The sequence below is a fragment of the Pleurodeles waltl genome, chromosome 3_1 (assembly GCF_031143425.1).
Source record: "Pleurodeles waltl isolate 20211129_DDA chromosome 3_1, aPleWal1.hap1.20221129, whole genome shotgun sequence".
Taxonomy (NCBI): domain Eukaryota; kingdom Metazoa; phylum Chordata; class Amphibia; order Caudata; family Salamandridae; genus Pleurodeles; species Pleurodeles waltl.
The window spans coordinates 963,273,851-963,298,722 of NC_090440.1; the positions used below are offsets into that span (position 1 = coordinate 963,273,851).

At 45.8% G+C, this 24,872-nt stretch overlaps 1 protein-coding gene across 1 annotated transcript in view; it reads left to right on the top strand.

The window, feature by feature from the left end:
* LOC138284823 (mucin-2-like) overlaps positions 1–24,872 on the top strand; it is a 53,452-nt gene that overhangs the window by 19,615 nt on the left and 8,965 nt on the right. Inside the window, exon 3 of the mRNA XM_069224009.1 lies at positions 2,589–3,356. Within this exon, the coding sequence (XP_069080110.1) occupies positions 2,589–3,356 (768 nt within the window). The remainder of the gene's footprint in view (positions 1–2,588; positions 3,357–24,872) is intronic.

Sequence of the window (24,872 nt, forward strand, 5' to 3'; positions counted from 1 at the left end):
CTTTCACAATTTTCAAGAACTGATTCAGTATTCATCTGGTTTTTGTAGTATACTCATTTGTAACACCTGTTTATGATAATATGTATTTGTTAATGCTACCAAGAATTCTCCTTACTTTTCCAAATGTCAAATTCCACTAACTCAGCCTCACTACAAACCATGCCCCAGGTCACCCACTGTCCATTTCAATTGGGTCCACTATGTCGCTTGTTGGGAAGTTTCAGTCTCACACCCTCCTAATATTATTGACAAAGCTACGCCCCTGGCACATACGTATTACTAGAAAAGAACAGCAAATGTTCTTGTGCGTAATGGTTTGAAACTGATATGGGTATTGGCCCCACTGTAATTCTTCTTGTTTATGATCTTCAAACATTGCTCCATTCTGAAAGAGCTATCCCTGACTTCTAGGTAGGTCTCCTTTAAATACTTTCCTGTATTCTTATGATTACGTAATTTTAGAGCAGAGACACTTGCTGTACAATTAATACAAAGAAGACAAAAGTTATGCAAGTGAGGGGTATAAAGCCATATATCGTTAGACCATGCTTAATATGAACTTAGAAGAAGCTATAAATATCAGAGTATTGTTTTTAATAATAACGGGTTTGGGGGAACAATTTCACAAAGGTACATGACGAGTAAAGGAAGCCATGATGACTGTACTACGTTTTAAATGTAGATGTTGTGGTTTGATAACAGAGGTGGGTAGCATTTTATAAATACTAAAAATCATTGGCCCACCAATATGGGATAAAAAAATAAGGCCCATATTTATTTATTTTTGAGCGCCGCACTTTCGTCAATATTTGACGCAAATGCGGCGCAAATTTACAAAATACAATTCTATTTTGTAAGTTTGCGCCGCCTTTGCGTCAAAAAAATTACGCAAATACGGCGCTAAAAAAGTATAAATATGAAGGCCCGTATTTATACTCCGTTTGCGCCGAATTTGCGTCGTTTTTTTCGACGCAAATTCGGCGCAAAACTAACGCCATATTTATACTTTGGCGTTAGACGCGTCTAGCGCCAAAGTATGAAGAAAGAGCGTCATTTTTTTGCGTGAACGCCTTCCTTGCGTTAATGAGATGCAAGGAAGGCGTTCCCGTCTAAAAAAATCACGGCGACGCAAATGCGTCGTATTTATACTCCCGGGCAAAAATCACGCCCGGGAGGTGGCGGGTCAAAAAAACCCGCATTTGCGCCTGAATTTAACGCCTGGGTCAGGGTAGGCGTTAAGGGACCTGTGGGCTCAGAATGAGCCCACAGGTGCCCTCCCCTGCCCCCAGGGACATCCCCTGCCACCCCTGCCCACCCCAGGAGGACACCCAAGGATGGAGGGACCCATCCCAGTGAAGCACAGGTAAGTTCAGGTAAGTATAACTTTTTTAATTTTTTTATTTTTTTTGTGGCATAGGGGGGCCTTATTTGTGCCCCCCTACATGCCACTATGCCCAATGACCATGCCCAGGGGACACAAGTCCCCTGGGCATGGCCATTGGGCAAGGGGGCATGACTCCTGTCTTTACTAAGACAGGAGTCATGAAATGGCGTCTGGGCGTCGAAAAAATGGCGCAAATCGGGTTAAGACGATTTTTTAGCGTCAACCTGACTTGCGCCATTTTAAGACACCCTAACGTCATTTTTTCCCAACGCCGGCGCTGCCTGGTCTACGTGTTTTTTTTCCACGCACACCAGGCAGCGCCGGTCTGATTGCGCCGTCTAACGCCATTCCATAAATACGGCGCCCGCATGGCGCTTCAGAATGGCGTTAGACGGCGCAAAATTTTTTGACACTAAACTGCGTTAGCGCAGTTTAGCGTCAAAAAGTATAAATATGGGCCGAAGTACCTTGAGTTGTAGGCTATTTAATAAATGGTATCAATCCAAGGTTTTGACGGTAATTGTTACGTTTTCGCCTGAGAATATTTCAGAATCATAGCATCAATATTAGTATAAATCATCTCCACTGCCATTGTGAAACTTTCACATGATTTAGTACATTTAGTGCTCTTGTATCTATCAGCATTAGTAGTGTGTTGGATTTATCTCAGACTTGTTATAAATTAAGCTGGCATTCGGTTCGTGCACGGAACATTAGCATATTTGCTGGTGTTGGAATAAAAGAACGTGGCATTAGCTGACATGTTTAATGCTATTTAACTAACCAATTGTGATTGAAATTATAATTTAGGTTTTAGCTAATTGTTTTAATAAGGATTGTGTAAATGTTTTAATTGCATTCATGACTAGATGCTGCCTGTGTTTTGAAAGAAACGTGCAAAAAACTATGCTTTTTTAAAAAAGAATTATTATTTATGTGCCTGCTTTAGTGTGAAAGTCAATGTAAGTAGAAATGCATGAATGGGTGACGGACTACATGTCCGACCATTTATTGAGTGCCTACGCTTATTAGTGGCTGAAAAGGCACGTTCTAATATAAGTCAGACCTATTGGAACTGCCAATGTGTATTGCCATTTCTGTACATGCATGTCCTTAAAGATGCAGATCTGGCCGGTATAGCTGGCCAGGTGTCAACACTGGACGGATATATTAATAATGCCCCCACTCCTTCTTTGTCCTACAGATGCTAAACAGAACGCTGACTGTTCAGTGAACGCGGCCGCTTCCACTGTAGGACCACCGTCCGGCCCGACATTCGTCCGCTGCACTTGCAAAACTGGCTTCGCCGGCAGTGGCACCGGCAACGGCTGCAACACTTTCTCTACATGCACCACAGCCAGGTGCTGTGTCCCCGGAAGCACCACCTGGAGCACCTCACAAAAGAGGTGCCTCGACGTCAATGAATGCAACGATGCCAACCTGAACACGTGCGCCCCTCAATCCACCTGCATAAATATTCAAGGCAACCACTTGTGTTCCCTGAACCGCGCGCTCGAGTGCAGTCCAGGAAGTACCTGTGACGACAACACTGACTGTGTTAAGCTCAATGGTGTATACACTTGCGCCGACCCCTGTGAGAACTACCAAACTTTGTCTGGACTCGCTCGACTCTCCAGTGCTGACTCCAAAGGCGTGTTCCCCACAGACCGGTATTTATCCGGCTGGTTCAGGTACGTGGGAAATGCTGGAGTCAGGTTGAAGGAAGGCTGCATTGGACCAGTGAGGTGTGGTTCAGGAGAGCCCTACACCCTCCAAAAGGGAAGCCACCCGATCCTGGGATCTGGGATACAAACCGCAAAACTAATGTCAAACTTAATCGATTCAACCTGCAAAGAGGCCAGCTCCATCCTGATCAAGGCCTGCCCGAACCCACTAGGGGACACGACCACGAACAACGGGTTCTACGTCTACAAGTTCTTTCGATTCCCGTTCTTCGATGTTTACTGCACAGGTAAGAGGGGCGCAGAAATGGACAGACGAATGTATCCGTTAGTGATTGAGTGAATCGATGGATAGATGAATGAATGAATGGATGGGGTATTTACTTTACGAATAAATTATCTGCAAGTCAAATACCATTTTGGGAGAGAGAGTCATGAGGGTTCTGATAGCTATTCACATATACATATCCATTATCAGAGAGGAACTACGTGGAATAAAAAAACAACCTCACTAGCAAACTCTTCAGGGAGCATCTGAGTACGGTCAAAGTGCGTTCCAGCATCTGTATGATGTATCACGAGGACAAAGTAACGCTCGGAACCTGCGTGGTGGATCAGAGTGAGGAGGACTAATCAGGCTACAGACATGAGCAGTGCCTCAGAGCGAGGGTGGAGTGAGAATGGTTGCCACATGGGCAGTATGGCCGGTATTTGTATGCCAAGACCAAAACATTAATAGGAAACACTACAAAAGGCTGGTGTTTATTCCGTTCTAAAATTTGAACATGAAGCAGTAAACACAATAAGAAATTGAATAGTATTTTTTAGCTACGCAAAACATCCCTAATTTTTTATTTAAGGCTATCAGAAGGAGAATAGCCATAATAAAGAAGATTTTAACAAATCAAATACTAGCTCCTGGACCCTGCAGAACATCAAAATATGAACATGTGGCTGGTATTAATCTGTGAAAAAGGTGGCAACCGTGTTAGCAAGGCGCATATCATGTAATGTGTGGCAAAGTGAAGAGAAAATAGAACATACATGGTGCAATTGAGTCAAGCCTAGGAGTGGGCATCACTAGCTTAATTTGCGGTAGTGTAAATACATTAAATTGCAGCAAAATTATGCAAGATTACTAGGAATTACGCAAGGAGTGGAACCTTGCATTATTTTCATAGCACAAAATTCACCCGTACATCCAAAATGGACACAAGGATGTGCTTTGTGCTTCAAAAATAGCACTAAATGCAACATAAGAGCAGCAGGCAACATCTACTCACTCTGTGTTCTAGTGATCTTGGGTAGTCATTTTTGCCCCAGATTACACAAACAGGTGTAATTGTGTAATTCTCAATAATTTAACATTACAAGAGTACCATGAAATTACCAAAATGACTCTGTTTAATCTGACATAATTAAAGTTTTGCCCTGGCCTAATCAGGACCATTGAAGCCTTGAATCAGAGAAAGATTGCTTAGTGTTTTTTTTTAATCATGGCACACATTCAGCAAACTTCCACTGCTTTGAAGGCAGCAGCCTCACCCATAACTCCGTTCATAACCCAGAGTGCCCTCAGACAGGCGGCAAGAGACATTCCTTGTAGGCAGGCGGACAATTTGTCCGGTCTAAGTGCCACATGTATGAAGAACCCCGTTTGCGACTTCCTAATTGTGAATCTTTACGAGTCGCAATTAGGAAGTCACAAACAGCGATGTGTCTCAGACACATTTAGCATTTTCCCAGTGGGTCGCAAATTGACTTACCTCATCTCGCAATTTGCTCCTCACTGGGAATTGCCTGAAATCTAAGGGATGGTGGCCTGCTGGGGTCAGCAGACCACCATGATTGTGATTGCTTTCTAAATTTTAAATAAAGCAATTTTTTTGTTGAACTGCAACCCGTTTTCCTTAAAGGAAACAGGATGCATTTCAAAATACAAAAATTAAAAGTTTTCTTTTCATTTTTTTAAGAGTAGGCAGTGAAACGTGGGACCACTGCCTGCTATTAAAAAATGTTTGTGCCCACATTCACAAAGGGGAAGGTGTCCCCTTCCCATTTGAGAACAGGTTGCTACCAATTTGAAGTTGATAGTAAACTGCAAATGTTTTGCGGACGCATTCTGGTTGCAAAACATTCATATGTCCCCCTTCGAGTGACTATTAGGAAGGTACATCCTTAACACGCTCCTTCCTAATGCTGAATCCCAAATCTATTTTGCAGTTCGGTAATTGGTTACCGAATCCCATAATAGGGTTTGTACATCCCTAAATGGTTTTTAGTGGTCGCAAAGGGCCTGATTATGAGAATCCGACCATTTGCAACTGCTAAAAACCTTTGTACATGTGACTCTAAATTTATTTATTTCACTGATTTATATAGCGCATGGTCACCAAAGGTATAGATGCACTTTACATGTTAACAATAATGTAACACAAGGTCTTTCAAAGATCTGTAATTGGTAAATGAGGTGGAGAATGAAAAAGACGGGGAAGATATGGTATAAAAAGGTAGGGTGTAGAGGTAATGGTGGCATGTATGTAGGGAAAGGAGGAGTCATAGCGGGAGATGAAGAATGTGGGAAGTGAGATTGAGAGGATGAGCTAGGAGAATTGGATGGAGGAAGGAAGGAAGGAAAATTTGGAGAAAGTGAAGAAGTGGGTTAGTTCGGGAAGAATGAGGGAAGGAGGGTGAACATTGCATGTACCGCGAGCAGTTCTGATATTGAAATATGAATCTGACTATGATCTTGTTGCAAAATGTAGAGTTGAAAACAAGATATACTAGACTCAAGGAAGGTAAGAGTGGGTACCTTGGGCATAGAGCCCTCACAGCTGCAAAGACCAATACTGATATCATTCAGGCTCTGCAAATGAAAGCGGGAAACGGGATCTGTGGCTTTGTATTAACCTAGAAGTGCCAAGTGTGGGAACTGATCAGGTGGCCATATGTGACCAGGATTAATAGAGCTCAGGGTCCGTTGACCACAAGGACACCCACCAAAGCATTAACAAGATGTCAACAACTTAGTGGAGAGTCATGAGTATTAGTATACAGACCTGTGGGTTAGAGCATGATTCTAAGTGGTGTCAGGTGCCTCACCAGCAGGTATATCCGGTTTAACAACTCACTGATAGCACATGTGGTTTGTTGGAATGCTTGATGGTTAATTATTATTAAACTCATTGAAGACCTCTGAATCAGCCAGAAGCAATAAAAGTCAAAGTTACCTCTGGGAAGCAAGATTCTGATTTCCTTGCATCTACGCTTTTGCCAGTTCAGCTCTTTTGGCCAAATTAATTTAATCATCACTATTTGTTCCTTTTGCTCTTGCAAGCCCAACCAACACTAGGCTGTACTCCCTTCCCAGTTGCACACCAAGGTTCTGATTGGTACACAGTGAGCAAAAAACACAATGTACTAGAATATGGCTGGGGCATTTATCAGTGGCTGAGATTAAGTAGTGCGTTTCCACCATCACTTTTGCGCAGCGACATTCTAAGATGCTTGGTATTCCTATACCTGGTAACCCTGGGTGCAGGAACACCAGGCCTTTACCAGGTGAGTTTCTGACAGTGGTGAAACCATGTGTGAATTCAGGCTAGGGGCACCACAGGGCATAATGTAATGATCCATGCAACAAGCATGGGGCCTGATCTACTCATTGACACCATTCTGTCCCCACCTGCTACCATTTGTCACTGCGTTGAGCAGCTCAGTGATTCTATCCCAGCTCAGTGATTCTATTCTTTTACCTGCACCTCTCCAAACTCCATATATCTGGTAATGAGGCCCTAAGTGGAAGGACTGGTATGACCAGACATGATTCCGATAGCTTCTTTGATGTTTGGACAAAATATTGAGTTAAAAATATTGGGAAACAGATATATTGGAAATAAAATATTGTGACACACAAATATTGTGATGCGCAAATACTGTTTACAAGAATATTATTTTTTGAGGTAAGTAGTATAGTTTTAAATAATGTTGATGTATTAATATCGTTTTCAATGATATAGTGGTTGAAAATATCATTTTTAATGATTTATTTATAAAAACAAATTATTTATTTTAAATAATGTTATAGGAGAAGTATTGATGATTATCATGACATTTTCTTGTTTGATCCTAATGTGAAAAGAAATCTTGATTTGATGATCATGTGAAATGTTGTTGTCACATACACCTTATTGAATTCAATAAAAGTTTAATCTATTATGAAGTATTGCATCACAATTGAAAGTATGTCTTCCATATTTCCGAACCAACATGCTTATTTCTATGGGTCAGGGAGTGCATTATTCTGATTTGACAAAGGCTTTGGGATAGCCGAAACACATAGTTCCTGTGTGCACGAATAAACTGGTGTGCTGCGTCCCTTCTTCCCCACGGGGATTTGAGCCCTTTGTCATGCATGACAGAGGCCCCAAGCCATCGCAGTCACTGGAAGACGGAGATAGCGGCTTACTTGGGGCATTTCTTACAGAGTGTGAATATATATGTATTTATTTATATATATATATATACACACACACACACACCCACACACACATATATATACATATAATAATAATATACATACGTACATATATATGTGTGTTTGTTTATATAAGTACATAGTTATGTAGTAGTAAAAAGTACAGGAATTTAATTTACCCTATAATATTACATTTATATATTAAAAGATGTAACATTTACTAGTTTAAACTTTATTTACATTAAAAAAACAATATTTATGTACATTTTTAGATAATATTGGTGCCAACAATATTTTTTCCCTATATTTTTAAACTTACCATTTTAAGTATAGTAGTTCAGAATTATGGTAAATTATGGTAAATATTATTCTTGACACAATATTTTTGTCAACGATGTTGTTTACCACAATGTTGTGTTAATGATCCACTTTCTGTGCCTTAGAACTCACGTTACAGCGCACTAATCTCACTCATGAGCCCAACAAGACCGAAACATGTCTGCGGTTCCTTCTGCTCCCAGCGATGGTGAAGTATGGTTGATCATTGTCTGCTGTGGCAGAGTATGCAAAAAGTCAATGGTGTGGAATGCTGCCCACAATAACAACCAGTGACTGAGATTGGTTCAAGCATTTCACTCACCACTTTTTCCGTGTTCTCAAACGATTGGCCGAGACATGTCTAGCCAGACTGATTCTCTGACAGGAGATCTGTGCCTGTCCTGACCCTCCCTTTTATAGTACTTGGAACCAGAGGGGCTACAATCAAGTAGGACTTGCCCTGTAAACATTCTCTGTTCATGTCAGATGTATATTAATGTGGCAAAATTGCTAAGGGCTACAACTCCTGACTATGTGTCAGACTGAAATGAGCTGAAATCACACTGGTCATGTTGAAATAAAAACTGTTTTGTTTAAATTCAAATGTACAGAATAATCACCCCAGTGCTGTGCGAGCTGTCACCCATCTACTCGCTCTCCAACCGTCCTATTCTCCTCCCATATTGTTCTAATTCCAACCTCTCAACCCTGCACGTGGCAACTAAAGAGATAAACAGACTATAAAACATAGACCCAGCTTAACGCCACATATTTTGTAACCACATTCATAAACTCCAATATTGCACACTTAAAAAACAAGGAATGAAATACTACACTTAGTTTTCCATATAAATATATATATATATATATATATATATATATATATATATATATATATATTAACCACCACAAAACTCAGAAACAAACTTAAAACACAAAACGTCCTCTCCCTTAACAGTACCTCAAAGGTAGATTATGAGCCCTAACACTTCTCCTATCAGCACCCTTGTGAACCTCTGTTCTTTCCTCATTACACCTTTGAACATTTGAGAACGTCTGCAAACTTACAGTCTGTTCCAAGACACTATGTTGGTCAATGTAGGAAAGTACTATCTTGCCTGGCATGTTACCCCCATTTTCACTGTATGTATGTTTGTTTTTGCCCTTATGTCACTGGGATCCTGCTAGGCAGGACCACAGTGCTCATAGTGTATGCCCTGTATGTGTTCCCTGTGTGGTGCCTAACTGTATCACTGAGGCTCTGCTAACCAGAACCTCAGTGTTTATGCTCTCTCTGCTTTCTAAAATTGTCACTGCAGGCTAGTGACTAATTTGACCAATTCTCATTGGCACACTGGTACACCCATATAATTCCCTTGTATATGGTACTTAGGTACCCAGGGTATTGGGGATCCAGGAGATCCCTATGGGCTGCAGCATTTCTTTTGCCACCCATAGGGAGCTCAGACAATTCTTACACAGTCCTGCCACTGCAGCCTGAGTGAAATAACGTCCACGTTATTTCACAGCCATTTTTCACTGCACATAAGTAACTTATAAGTCACCTATATGTCTAACCCTCACTTGGTGAAGGTTGGGTGCCAAGTTACTCAGTGTGTGGGCACCCTGGCACTAGCCAAGGTGCCCCCACATCGTTCAGGGAAAATTCCCAGAACTTTGTAAATGCGGGGATATCATTGCTCGCTTGCACTGCACATAGGTCACTATCTATGTGTAGCGTCACAATGGTAACTCAGAACATGGCCATGTAACATGTCTAAGATCATGGAATTGTCACCCCAATACCATTCTGGTATTGGGGGGGACAATTCCATGATCCCCCGGGTCTCTAGCACAGAACCTGGGTACTGCCAAACTGCCTTTCCGGGGTTTCCACTGCAGCTGCTGCTGCTGCCAACCCCTCAGACAGGATTCTGCCCTCCTGGCGTCTGGGCAGCCCCAGCCCAGGAAGGCAGAACAAAGGATTGGCTCTGAGAGAGGGTGTTACACCCTCTCCCTTTGGAAATAGGTGTGAGGGCTGGGGAGGAGTAGCCTCCCCCAGCCTCTGGAAATACTTTGATGGGCACAGATTGTGCCCATCTTTGCATAAGCCTGTCTACACCAGTTCAGGGATCCCCCAGCCCTGCTCTGGCGTGAAACTGGACAAAGGAAAGGGGAGTGACCGCTCCCCTGACCAGTACCTCCCAGGGGAGGCGCCCAGAGCTCCTCCAGTGTATCCCAGACCTCTGCCATCTTGGATTTATAGGTGTTGGGAGCACACTGGAATGCTCTGAGTGGCCAGTGCCAGCAGGTGACGTCAGAGACCCCTTCTGATAAGTTCTTACCTCTCTTGGTAGCCAAACCTCTTTTTCTGGCTATTTAGGGTCTCTCCTCTGGGGTATTCGTCAGATAACGAAAGCAAGAGCTCACCAGAGTTCCTCTGCACTTCCCTCTTCGACTTCTGCCAAGGATTGACCACTGACTGCTCCAGGACGCCTGCAAAACCGCAACAAAGTAGCAAGACGACTACCAGCAACATTGTAGCGCCTTATCCTGCCGGCTTTCTCGACTGTTTCCTGGTGGTGCATGCTCTGACTGTTGTCAGCCTTCACCCTGTACTGGAAGCCAAGAATAAATCTCCTGTGGGATGACAGAATCTTCCCCCTGCTAACGCAGGCACCAAAAGACTTCATCACTGGTCCTCTGGGTCCCCTCTCATCCTGACGAGCGTGGTCCCTGGAACACAGGAGCTGGATCCAAGTGACCCCCACAATCCAGTGATCCTTCAGTCCAAGTTTGGTGGAGGTAAGTCATTGCCTTCTCACGGCAGACAGAAAAACCTGTGTACTGCGTGATTTGCAGCTGCTCCGGCTTCTGTGCACTTCTTGAAGGATTCCTTTGTACACAGCCTAGCCTGGGTCCCCAGCACTCCGTCCTGCAGTGCTCAACCCTCTGAGTTGGACTCCGACGTCCTGGGACCCTCCTTTTGTGACTCTGAGTTCACAGAACTTCCAAGTGCCTGCTCCGTTACTTCTGCAGGTGCTGCCTGCTTCTGCGGGGGCTCTGAGTTGCTGAGCACCCCCTCTGTCTTCTCCTCCAAGGGGCGACATCCTGGTCCTTCCTGGTCCGCCGCAGCACCCAAAAACCTGTACCACGACCCTTGCAGCTAGCAAGGCTTGTTTGCGGTATTTCTGCGTGGAAACACTTCTGCAACATCCAGCATGCTGTGGCATATCTTCCATCCAAAGGAGAAGTTCCTATCCCTTTTCGTTGTTGCAGAATATTTGGCTTCTTCCACCCGGAGGCAGCCCTTTTGCACCTTCATCCAGGGTTTCCTGGGCTCCTGCCCCCCCTGGACACTATCGCGACTCTTGGACTTGGTCCCCTTGCCTTGCAGGTCCTCACGTCCTGGAATCCGTCTTCAGTGTTTTGCTGGTGCTTGTGGTTCTTGCAGAATCCCCCTATCACGACTATTGTGTCTTTCTGGGGTAGTAGGGTAACTTTACTCCTACTTTCTAGGGTCTTGGGGTGGGGTATTTTGGACACCCTTACTGTTTTCTTACAGTCCCAGTGACCCTCTACAACTTCCCATAGGTCTGGGGTCCATTTGTGATTCTCATTCCACTTTTGGAGTATATGGTTTGTGTTGCCCCTAGACCTATGTTCACCTATTGCATCTTATTGTGATTCTATATTGTTTGTACTACTTTTCTTACTGTTACTTACCTGTTTTGGGTTTGTGTACATATAACTTGTGTATATTACTTATCTCCTAAGTGAGGGTATTCTCTGAGATACTTTTGGCATATTGTCATAAAAATAAAGTACCTTTATTTTTTAGTAACTCTGAGTATTGTGTTTTCTTATGATATTGTGCTATATATGATATAAGTGGTATAGTAGGAGCTTTGCATGTCTCCTAGTTCAGCCTAAGCTGCTTTGCCATAGCTACCTTCTATCAGCCTAAGCTGCTAGAAACACCTCTATTCTACTAATAAGGGATAACATGACCTGGCACAGAGTGTAAGTACCACAAGGTGCCCACTATATATATATATACAGTCAACAACTAGCATGTCTTTAGATTCCGATGTAAGTTTGGCTACTTTTCCCACATTTCAACAGTTTTGTCCATTCACGCGAATAGCATTGCCATACACTTTGTCAACCCTTAATGGTTTGGAATACTTTGGGTCACACTTCTTGACAAAACTAGGTAACTTGACATGTACCCAGTCACCAACTACAAACTGAACCTTCTTCACATTTCTGTTCTTATCATAATATGTTTTTTGGTCTACCTTGAGCTTTCTCAACATTAGAATGAACCTTAATGTGAATATCTGATGTACATGTTGAATGTTTAAAGAATTTGGACAACCAAGCAGGCCTAAACAAAGTGTCAGGTTTCCTTCCTCTAAGAGCTTCAAATGGAGATACCCCCATGCTCGAATGGAGTGTTGTTCTGTAAAACCACAACATGCTTTGCACAGCAGCTTCAATCACAAACCCAATAGCTATAGCTCATTGCACACATTCACCAACCACACCATTGAAACGTTCTACCAAACCGTTAGTTTTTGGTTGGTGAAGTGAACTCTTCAAATGCTTAATCACACATTCCTTTAGAAAACACTCTTCTTCAGTGGATACAATTTGTACCCCATTATTGGAAACCAGCTTCTTAGGAAAACCTTCATCCAAGAAAATATCTTTTAGAAAAGACACCACAGATTTAGAATTAGCTTCACCCACAAATTTTACATGTGGCCATTTGGAATAGTAATCCACCATAACATACACATATTGTGACTTAGGTGGAAGAGAATTAAAAGGCCCTAATAAGTCAATGCCAAACATTTCCCACAGATCAGAAGGACATTCAGTTGGGTTCAATGGAGGTGTGGATGTCCTCAGTGACTTGTCACATGTAGTACACATTGGGCAATTTGTGACTCAAGCATCAATGTCCATGTCCATTTGCGGCCACCAATAGTATTCTCTCACCCTCCTTTTGGTAAGTGTGGAACCCAAAGGTCCTTCATGTGCTTTTTCTAAAATGACACATCTAATAGCATCTGGAGGTACTATCTTATCACTCCTCATTAGTACCCCATCTTCAATAGTTAACTCATCCGACACCTTAAAAAATGGTTGAGAATTTAAATCCAAACCCTCCTCATGAGGCCATCCTTCCTTAGCATTAGTCATGACTTTAGACAGTAGAGCGTCATTAACAGAAGCTTGTTTCCATTGCACCTCTGAAAACAAACCTGTTCGTTCCAAATCTATAGCAGCCATGAAACAATCTTCATCCTGAATGTTGTCTTCTTCTCCATTTTTCTCTTCAACCGGATTCCTAGAGAGATAATCTGCTCTCACATTCCTCCCCCCAGAAATGTGTATTACAGTAAAATCAAACTGTATTAATTTGGCAGCAAATCTTGCAATCCTTGCTGTGCTACTTCTGACATTGGTACCATTGAGGATTGAAACCAATGGTTTATCGTCAGTTTGCAACAAAAAATGTCTGCCCCAAAGATAAGATTTAAATTTTTCAATGGCCCACCAACATGCCAACAATTCTTTCTCTATCACTGAATAGTGTACTACATTCAGTCTAAGAACTCGTGACGCAAAACCAGTGGTATGTTCCTGCTTCCCACCAGCTTGTGTTAAAAAACTGATCCCACTCCAGACTTACTGGTATCAACTGTCAAACAACATTTTAGATTGGGTTCATACGATTGTAAAACTTTAACATGACTTAATTCTTGTTTAATGTTGTTGAATGCTTCTACACACTTAGCATCCCACATAAACTCTGTTTTGATTTTCAGCAAATTCAAAATAGCAAAATTTTCAATAAATCTTGAATCGAACTCTCAGAGCCCCAGAAAAGATTTAACACCCACTTTGTTTTGAGGTGCAGGTGCCCTTAATATCGCCTCTACAAGACCTGATTTAGGATACACACCTTCAGCCGTAATAATATGACCAAAATATTCCACAGATGTTTGCAAAAACTGATACTTTTCCCTTTTTAAGCATCATCGAACACTTTAAGTACTTGACCTAAAATCACATCATGTTCATGACGATCACCCACATGAATTAACATATCATCTTGAAACACACACACCTTTTTAATATCTCCAAGTAATGTAGACATTATTCTTCGAAAAACTGATGATGCCGTTGCTAGACCAAAAGGCATCCGGCAGTACTGGTATGTCCCACAAGGAGATACAAACGCAGTGTAATGATGTGAATCAGGTGTCAATTCTACCTGGTGATAAGCAGAAGCTAAGTCAAGTTTTGTGAAAAATTTCACCCCAGCTATACAAGAAAGTATTTCACTATTTTTTGGCAGAGGATGTGAGTCTACCCAGATTTCCCTGTTGAGAGCCCTCAAGTCAACACACACTCTCAACTCTCTGTTTTTCTTCTTTGCTGCCACCAAAGGAGACAACCACAAAGAGGACTCAACAGGTGATACCTTTCTTATGCAAATTCTCCAATTCTTTTTCTAATTCATACCTGACACTGAACAGTACACTTCTCAATTTATGTTTTATGGGAATGGCCTTGTCTTTGACTTTTATTTTATGTTTGAAACTTTTGTCTTCCCTAGTTCTCCTGAAAAAACATTTGGAAACTAATTTAGCAAATGTTCAATATCAGTGGAATCTCTTATGACACTTGCTCATACGTACCAGGACGGAAAACCATACCAAACAAACCTTGATGAAACCAACCCAATATATTTAAAGCTTTGACCACCACATATACCTTCCCATAAATCCGTCGTCCTTTGAATACAAGAATATCTTCAAAAATCCCCAAAAAATCAATCCTCCTCTCTCGTATGAAACAGGTGATCTATCAGGCAGATTCAGCTTACATGTACCCCAATTTTGCTCAAACAAATCCTGAGTCATCATAGTGATCCTGGCACCTGAATCTACCAACAATGTTATATGTTTCTCACCAATGTGTACCAATATGTATGGATTAATACAGTGTTCAGGATTTCTACTCGTTATGTCACCTTTGTCAACAGCCTACACCATTTCCTGCATGTCATTCATCAAATCATCCATCCCCTCCTCACACTCTTCAACCACTGCACCAACATTAGTGTTCTTACATCTGATAATTTGACATACTTTGGCAAAATGACCCATTTTGCCACACAATCTACATTGAACATTCTTCGTTGGACGTATTCCCCCCCCCTTTCTGATGTGGCAGGTACCCACATCTGAAACATACATTTGTTTGTTTAAAAAAATCTTTTTGTTTTAACATGATCCCCATTACTTGATGACACTTTATTCATTTTACCTTTGTCATCAAATCTTTGAAGCACATATACTTGATTAACCTGCACGTGTTCCAAATCCTTTGCAGATCTAATTGCTGTTTTAATGCTCTTGGTGACTCTAATTGTATCACTTAATGATGGGACTCCCAGGGGTGTGGCTTGGGGTGTCAAGATGGCGGCAGTACTGTGAGAGTGCTCTGTACCCCTCCGTCATCCGCCGCTATCCACGCCATGCCAGGGTCGTTCCCTGGGGCCCTGCTGAGGTCGGGAGAGCCGGGGGACTAAAAGGGGATCGCCAGACTGCCAGTGGCCTGGTGTTTCGGACAACAAAGATCCTGTCGGGCGGGTGCCCAAGATGGCGGGCACCTGCTGAACCCAGCGCATGGGCTGGACCGCTTGCCGAGCATGGGGCCGCCACATGAAGAGGGACCGTACCTGCCCCCCACCTGGCTGAGTGGGGCCGCAGGGCGTTTGGAGGTGGGGTGCCCAAGAGACGGAGCCCGGCGCAGCAGCCTGATCGCCTCTGGGACAGGGCGCTGCGGCGCTGCGTAGACCTGGGACTTGGTTGCCGGCCGGTCGTGGCTACCCCACAGAGACTTGGGTGGCCCTCGGCGCGGACGTCCAGGAGGCAAACACCCGCTGTGACGGCGGTGGCTCGGTCACAGCCTACATGGGGCGATGGGTCGCAGATCGGCGGTCGTGCCTGCAACACCTCTGGAGGCTCTGGCGGTTCTGGCGCTGATGCGCCAAGTACTGAAAGGACACTAAAAGGGCAGCGGACTAATGAGTGACCTGTGGTGGAGGCGCATTCGGCGCTGGGGGCCATGCGGATGTCGGGTCGCGAGGGAGACTGTGTGGGCCCTCCCATGCCTGTTCCTTCCTGGAGGTGCCCTGAACTGTGAAGACTGCCACCCTCTGAGGCCTGGAGACAGCCTATGCGGCATTGTGACTTCTGGGCTGTGTTTGGGTCCACAGAGGGTAGGAGGGCCCGCACTGGAAGGGGGGGGCGGTCTGGCCTGGCCGGCTCCCTGACCCCAGGAATGCGGTGGAGCTAGCCAGTGGGACCCGTTTGCTGATCCTGCAAGGCGAAAAGGCCTTTGTGGCTGGATTTCGTTGGGCCAGGCCGAACGGGCTCCGGAGCTCCCTGGTGCTCTGTGAATAAAAGTACACCTGTGGAATCTGACCAGTGGAGCCATGGGAAAAGACAGGCAGGCGAAACCCTCCTCCTCCCAAGCTCGCATTGACAAATTCACTATCCTGGCCAGAATGACCGAGGACAGGAGAGTGGGGGCTCCCGCCTTGCAGGACAGACCAAAGGGGACACTGACAAGATCCTGCGAGCCATACAGTCCTCCCAGGTGGTGGTGGAAAATAAGATTGAAGAGGTCATAGTGGACATGGCGCTCTTGCGCCAGGACCTTAAGAATGCTTCAGAGCAGCTCACTGAGGCTGAAACCTGTGTGTCGACAGTGGAGGATGAGGTTCGGAATCTCAAAACGAAGGTCTCTTGCCTTCTCAGCCATGCGCATGAACTACAGCAGCGAGTGGAGGACGCAGAAAACCGATTGAGATGGAATATCCTACACTTTGTGGGGTTCCCGGAGGCCGTCGAGGCTTCCGACCCGTGGAGCTCCTGGAGAAATGGATTAAGACATGGGTGCCTTCGGACAAGCTATCGACATGGTTTGCTATTGAGCGCACCCATAGAGCTCTTTCTGCAAAGCCCCACCAAGGGGCGGTGCCCAGGGCATTGATTGCCTGCCTTCCTAACTTATGGGACCAGGACGCTGTGCTCCGTGAGGCACGAGTTCAACAGGACATTTGCTATCAGAACTCAATGATGCTGATCTTCCCGGACTACTCTCGGAGGTCCAGATGAAGCGGCACTCCTATGAGCAAGTAAAACAGAAACTATGAGCGCTCAACCTGAAGTACATGGTCCTCTTCCCAGCCCGCCTCAACGAACTGCATGCGGGTAGGGTGCACTTCTTCGACACACCAGAGGCAGCCTGGGAATGGGCGACGGAGGAGCGGCAGCTTCGTGGGGTGCCAGGAGGCCCCTTTCACATCCTGAGGGATCACTGGACGTGGGGCCTGGAGAGGTCTCCGGGGGTCCCGGCCGCTCGGGACTCCCTCGTGCTGGCTTCCGCCGCCAGCGGCATAGGTCCCGGAGGGCCTCCTGGGTCCGCGGAGCGGGCACCCCCTCACCATTGCCGCCTCAGAGAAGAGAGAACTCCTGGGACTCGAGCTCGCCGGGGCACCTTGCTCTGGGAGAAGGAGAAAGACTGAGTCAGATCCCGCTCCTTTGAGGCCCTGGGACGGCGATCGGCTCGACATGGCTCACTAATGGAACGTAGCTGAAATCTGAAGCATTGGAGGGGTCCACCACTCCACACCACTGTAGGGTTTACCCTACCTTTCTGTTGACTTGTTGGGTTTTTCTGGGGTGACAGATGCTTCTTCAGTTTGGGAGGGGAAGTATAAGGAGGGGGTGTTGGGAGGTACTTATCACTACACAATGGTATTATTGTGTTGTTGTTTGCTTCTAGTTCCTAGTATTTGGAGGTTGCATATGAGGGGATGCACACAGAGCACACAGGCACCGGATGAGTGTGAGGCCCACTGCTCGCCACACTGCACACAGATCCGGGTTGTGCCCCTCCAGTTGTCCAGGAGATACTGGAGGATGCCCCATTTCAAGACATCTATGACACACACGACAATAGTCTCCTGGAATGATAATGGCCTTCTTGATAAGGTTAAGCAGATGGCAGTGCCGCACCATGCACAGTGCCTCCGACCTTCTATCCTACTTCTCCAGGAGACACAGTTACTGGGGTCCACATGCCCATTCTTGGCCCACTATGGCTTTGCTCGGACTTACCATTCTGGGTACACTCGGGGGGCTCGGGTGTGGCGATACTTTTACACCGGGGCTACCCCTTGACAGTGCAGCAGACCTGGGAAGACCCGCAGGGGAGGTACGTGGCCCTGATGGGACGGCTGGACAGATGTAACATAAACCTGCTTAGCATATATGCCCCTCCTGCTGGGCTCGAGGGATTATTTGACACTCTCATCGCCCTCCGAACCCAAATGCCCAGTGGATTCACAGCCGCGGGTGGTGAAATGAACGCGATCCTGGACTCAAGTCTGGACATTACGGGCCCCTTGTCCGATGTCCACCATAGATGTTTGCAGGCTCTGACCCACGAAATGTTGAATATGGGCCTTAATAAGCCTGGGGAGCTTCGCACCCCTGCCACAGGCAATACACCCACACTTCAGTGGCGTTCCACACCCAGGCCCATATAGACGTGATCCTCACGCCGGCCACTGACATCCCCCTAGTCACTCAGATCCAGATACATGCCCGGGGCCTCTCCGATCACGTGCCTATCTCGATGCTTGTTGGCTATCCGGAGCAGCACCGGAGTCCTATATGGCGCCTCAAAGCTTGGTTCCTCCAAGATGAGACATACTGCGCAGACCCCCATAAAGAGATTAAACTCTACTTTAGCAAAAATACTGGCTCGGTCCAATCCCGTATTACTCTTTGGGCAGCGGGTAAGGCCACAGTCTGCGGTTATGTGAAAGGACTCCTGCGATGACGGGAGAAGGAGAAACAAGCCCATATCACATCCCTCAAAGCCCGAGAATTCCTCCTGGAACACGAGGCACTGGACCCCGGGGGGGGGGGGGAGAGACACAGGCGAGCCCTGGAGATGGTGAGGCAAGAAATTAGAGCCCACTCCCTGGAGGAGGCAAAACAGATCTGCTGGGCATCACAGGCCCGAGTTTACGGTAGGGGGGGACAAAAACAGTAAGTTCCTATACTGGTTGGCCACCGACCCCCTGAAAGGGTGGGTGATCCTCGAGATAGCGGATTAGTCTGGGCAGGTGCGCACTCTTCTTCAAGACATAGCTGAGACCTTCGCCCACTATTATGCTGCCCTTTACAAGGCGGCAACTAGACCTATTATAGAACAACAGATGCCGCTACTGAATGAGATAGACATGCAAGTCCTCTCAGCCTTGGTTAGCAGAGGTCTTGACAATCCCATAACCCTGGAAGAAATAGGGGAAGCCATTGCAAATCTTTGTCCCAGAAATACCCCAGGCCCAGATGAATATCCAGCAGAATACTATTCCAAGTTCTGAGACCTACTGGTGCCCCAGCTTCACGGCCTCTATGGTGAGGCCCTGGAGAGAGGCGCCTTCCCTGCCGAACTGGACCGGGCCACAATTGTTGTGTTGCCTAAATCCAGGCTGCCCTCCCGGCACTGCGCAGATTATCTCCCGATCTCCTTAATCAACACTGAGCTTAAGATCTATGCCAATATACTGGCTAGCTGCCTATGGCCAGTGCTGTGGCACTTAGTCCATCCGAATCATTGTGGCTTCATGCCAACCCGTAGTACTAGACACTGCTTACGGAGGCTCCATGTCGCCCTAGCACATCGACAAGCACTTCGTGCCCCCCCGGCCCTTCTTCTAATTGACTTTGAAAAAGCGTTTGATATGGTGCACTGGAGTTATCTGGTCCTGGTTCTCTGGAAGGTGGGCCTGGGATGTCCTTTTCAATGCATGGTTCAAACATTATGCAAAGAGCCATCGGCCCGTGTTTGGAGGCTGTCGGAGGTATTACATATTGAGAGGGGTACTAGACAGGGGTGTCCCCTATCCCCCCAGACGACCATTCCTATCTGGCGATTAAGCTTCACATACCTCGCATAAAAATCGTATTTGATGCCGACATGACCTGGGCCCTCAATCTCACTCCGCTCGCGCGAAGAGTGAGAGTGGACCTAGGAAAATGGCACACTCTGCCTCTTAATGTTATGGGACAAATAGCACTGTATAAAATGCTGATCCTACCACGTTTTCTATATATCCTCCAGAATCTCCCCAAACTGATCCCCCGGCACTGGTTCCAGGAGATGCGCGGTGTGTTTGACGCGCCCTGGCTATGTCGAATTTATACCTATACTATCTGGCAGCACAGGTACTCACTATTAATGAATGGCTCACCGGGGGGGTGGGATGACCCAGCCTACCAACTGGAACTGTCAATGATGGGATTCCCTTGACTTATGATATGCTGTACGGCTCTCCTATCCCCAGGGCTACACCTGAAATTACTGTCCAGGTTCTATATGGATGGCACGCAGCCCGAAAGCTGACGGGGTGGTGGGGTCGGGTCACTTAGCACACCCCGCTATGGCGGGGAACGTGGATGCATGAGGTTGCTACTCTCGAGGGCTTTAAGCGTTGGGATGGCATAGGCATCATGGTGGAGGGAGATGTCTGGGAGGGTGCACACATGATGTCCTTCCAGTGACTACAGGAGACATACACCCTGAATCAGACACAATTCCACAAATTCTTACAGCTCTGACATGCATTACATGCCCACATTAGCAATGGCATTCGGATCCTTTTCTTTAGTCCTATGGAGGCAAAGACAATGATGGGGGCTCTGGGTGGGGGTGTCACATATTTACCGCTCCTTGGTGTTAAACGCCTCTCTGCCCCTTCTGTCTTTGCGGGCCCGCTTGGTGTCCTGGATCGGCCCCCTGGAGGAGGAGGATTGGCAAGATGCATTGATGACGCCACACACCCTTGCAATATCTGCAAGGTTCGAATGATCCAGATGTATTTTTGCATTGTGCTTACCTGAAGCCAACCCATGCCGAACTCAAACCAGACTCTTGGTGTGGTAGATGCCTTCATTCACAGGCGGACTTCTTCCATATGGTGTGGTCATGCCCCAAGATCCAACGGTACTGGACAGATGTCCTAGGTGAACTGTCCACTTTGATGAACATCGACCTGGTGGCCTCACCCAGGGTAGCCCTACTGGGAGTGATGGAGGACGTGGGGGGTACCCGGGCGACTCGCACACTGGTGGGCACAGCTCTGCTTATTGCCAAAAGGGACATTGCTGAATGCTGGGCTTCTGAAACTCCTCCCTCGCTACAGCAGTGGAGAAGGCGGATGGATTGATGTGCTCAAATGAAAAGGTTCATTTACCAAGCAAGGGGGTGTGAGGGTAAATACCATAAGATCTGGGATGTATGGTTGGGCATCGCTCACCCGTGAATATGTAAACGGGCCTGCGTGCTGTGCGACCTTACTCGTCCGAGAGTTTATAACTGAATGTATCACCGTGTTAATGAATTGTGCCCCTTTTGCGACCTGTTGTTATGTGTACAAATCAATAAAAATTGGTTAGCAAAAAAAATGATGGGTCTCCCATAGACAATAAGCTTTGTTTGATGGATTTATCTGAACAGTGACATATCAATTGATCATATATTAAATGATCCGTAAATGCCTCAAAACAACACTCTGAAGATAGTTTCCTTAATACAGATATGTATATATTCACATCTTCTCCACTCTTTGGTTCCTCCTAAACAACGTACATCTCACTACCACCAAAGTAGGAGGGCAACACGGTAACAAGTATTTTTAACGCTTCTTTAAATTCATCAAATTCTTCTCCCTCTTTCAGTTGAACATGCAGTAAGTGTTTAAAAACTGATTTGCCTTCAAATCCCAAGGAATGCAGCAATTTTTTTTTTTTCTTTGTGCTCTGAACCTTGATGCACCAATAGCACCCAAATATGCCTCAAGTGCATCATACCATTGCTTCCATGGTATTGCTGGTTCCCCATGTGCTTCTAAAAATGATGGCGGAGGATTAACAGATTGCATGTCTGAAAAAACACAGCTTAACTATCAAACTTGAAAGCAGACCATAAAATAATACAAAACTCTTCCTAACTTATGATAGTGAAAGATTCACTGCTGATGCTTTAAAAATGTTGCTGAATCCACAGAATCACATGGTATGTATTTATTCTGTAAACCAAGGTACATACTGACACTCACTTTGCAGCAATAGTCACACAAAAACTGGAAAAGTCTGTATAAATAGATTTAGAAAACGTGCAGATAAGAACAGCTCTGTTGCTTTAAGATGGCCACCACATTTACATTTGAATGATGTCTGTCTCTTCCCTCAAATTCCGACCACGTCATTATGTATATTCAGACCCAACAGTTCTAGAAACACTTTGCGCAGGCTCGCCGTACATGCACTGTACACACCCACCAACTCCGTCCAAAGGCAGCTCTCGCTGAATGCGTAGCACAAATTTGGACCACCAACTAACCAAGCCCAAGCAAAGGCTTCTACAGGACTGCCATTGCAGCCTGTGCAAAATGGTGCATGCCCCATTTCACAGCCATTTTCACTGCACCACGTCACTTATAAGTCACCCATATACCGACATTCCAACCCTGAAGGCTGGGCGCAGAGTACCTGTGTGTGAGGGCACCCCTGCACCAGCAGAGGTGTCCCCACGTCATCCAGGACCATTTTGTCCAGACTTTGTGAGTGCAGGATGCCATTTTACACATGCACTGGACAATGGTCAATACCTATGTCCAGTTTCACAATGGTAACTTCGAATATGGCCATATAAGGTGTCTAACATCTTGGAATTATACCCAATGCTGATTCTAGCATTGGTTGTATAATTCCATGCACTCTGCAGCCTCCACAGTGGACCCCAAGTTCTGCCATACCAGCCTTCTGAGGTTTTCCAGGCAGCCCTAGCTGCTGCCAAATCACATACAGGTTTCTGCCCTCCTGTTGCGCGAGCTGTTCGATCCCAGGAAGGCAGAACAAAGAATGTCTTTTGGGAGAGGGATGAACACCCTCTCCCTTTGGAAAAACGTGTTACAGGCTTGGGAGGAGTAGCCTCACAGAGCCTCTGGAAATGCTTTGAAGGGCACAGAAGGTGCCCTCCTTGTATAATCCAGTCTACACCAGTTCAGGGACCCCCAGTCCCTGCTCTGGCACAAAACTGGACAAAGGAAAGGGGAGTGACCACTCCCCTCTCCATCACCACCCCAGGGGTGGTGCTCAGAGCTCCTCCAGAGTGTTCCTGGGTTTTGACATCTTGGATTCGATGTTGGTAGGGCACTCTGGGAGCATCTGAGTGGCCAGTGCCAGCAGGTGACGTCAGAGCCCTCCCCTGATAGGAGCTTACCTGTGTAGCTGACCAATCCCTCCTTCAGGGCTATTTAGGGTTTCTCTCCTGGGTGTTTCCACAGATTCGGATGGCAAGACTCCAGCAGGAATCCTCTGTATCCTTAGCTTCACCTTGTACAGAAAAAACTGCATCTGGACCCTCCAGGAACTCTACAAACTGCAACAAAGAAGCAAAAACGACTTCTGCAACTTTGTATCTTCAGCTCCTGCCAGCAACTGTTTCCAGGTTGTGCATCCTCAGAGGACTGCCAGTCTTCAGCCTGCAGCAGAAGAACAAAGGAATCTCCCTTGAAGTTAAGGAGTCACTTCCCTTGTTCAGCAGGCACTCCTCTGCAGCAAAGACCGGTGGCTTGGGTGCCCTCTCCTGAAGAAGTATGTGGATCCAGCAACACGAGTGGTGGACTGAAGTGGTCCCGACGGTCCTGAGTTCCAGCTGTCCAACTTTGGTGGAGGTAAGAGCTTGCCTCCCAACGCAAGACAGTACCCCAGTGCACTGCATGTTTTGCGTGTGCCAAGGCTTGTTGGCGGAATCCAGTGACACAAATCAGACTGCAATCATCCATCCGGAGTGTGACATCATCTGCACCAACCAGGAACCCGCATCTGTCTTCTTGGGTTCAGTACTGACTGTTCTTCTTCACTGGTGGTTCTTCTTTTGCACCTTCATCCGAGTTACCAAGTGCTCCTGTTTTCCCTGGACCATTCAGTGCTTCTTGGACTTGGTCCCCTTCCTCCACAGGTCTTCAGGTCCAGGAATCCATTGTTGGTGTCTTGCAGTCTCTTCTGGTTCTTGCATCTTCTATCACATGTTCTTGTGTGTTTTAGGAAAGTTACTGTGATTTACTCCTGCTTTCCTAGGCTCTGGGGTAGGATCTATTACTTTGGTGTTTTTTTACACTTACAGCATCCCTCTACACTCCTACACTTGCCTAGGTGGGAAACCAACTTTCGCATTCCACTATTTTAGTATATTGTTTGTGGTCCCCCTAGGCCAGAGGTCTTCAAACTGGGGGGCGGGCAGTACTTATCTGCAATGTTTAAATAGGTTTAGACATATTTAAACATTGCCATGTTTTTAAAATAATTGTGAAAAATTCTGAGGGGGGCCCAATGATTTTTATTTCTCAACTGGGGGGGGCGCGGCATTAAAAAGTTTGAAGACCTCTGCCCTAGGCCCATTTCTAACTATTGTGATTTTCACTATTTGCACTGTTTTTTAACTGTGTTTACAGCTATTTCTGCATTCTAGTGTATATACTATGTATATTACTTTCCTCCTGAGGGAGTATAATCTCTAAGGTATTTTTGGCATTTGTGTCACCAAAATAAAGTACCTTTATTTTTGCAACACTGAGTATTTTCTTTAATGTGTGTGAGTACTGTGTGACTACAGTGGTATTGCATGAGCTTTGCATGTCTCCTAGTTAGGCCTTGGCTGCTCATCCACACTACCTCTAGAGAGCCTGGTTTCTAGACACTGTCTACATTTCACTAATAAGGGATAACTGGACATGGTAAAAGGGGTAAGTACCTTAGGTACCCACTGCAAACCAGGCCAGCCTCCTACAGTGGCTATCTAAAACTGGGTAAAGTCACAAGTTCAGGCCGTCCACTATGGA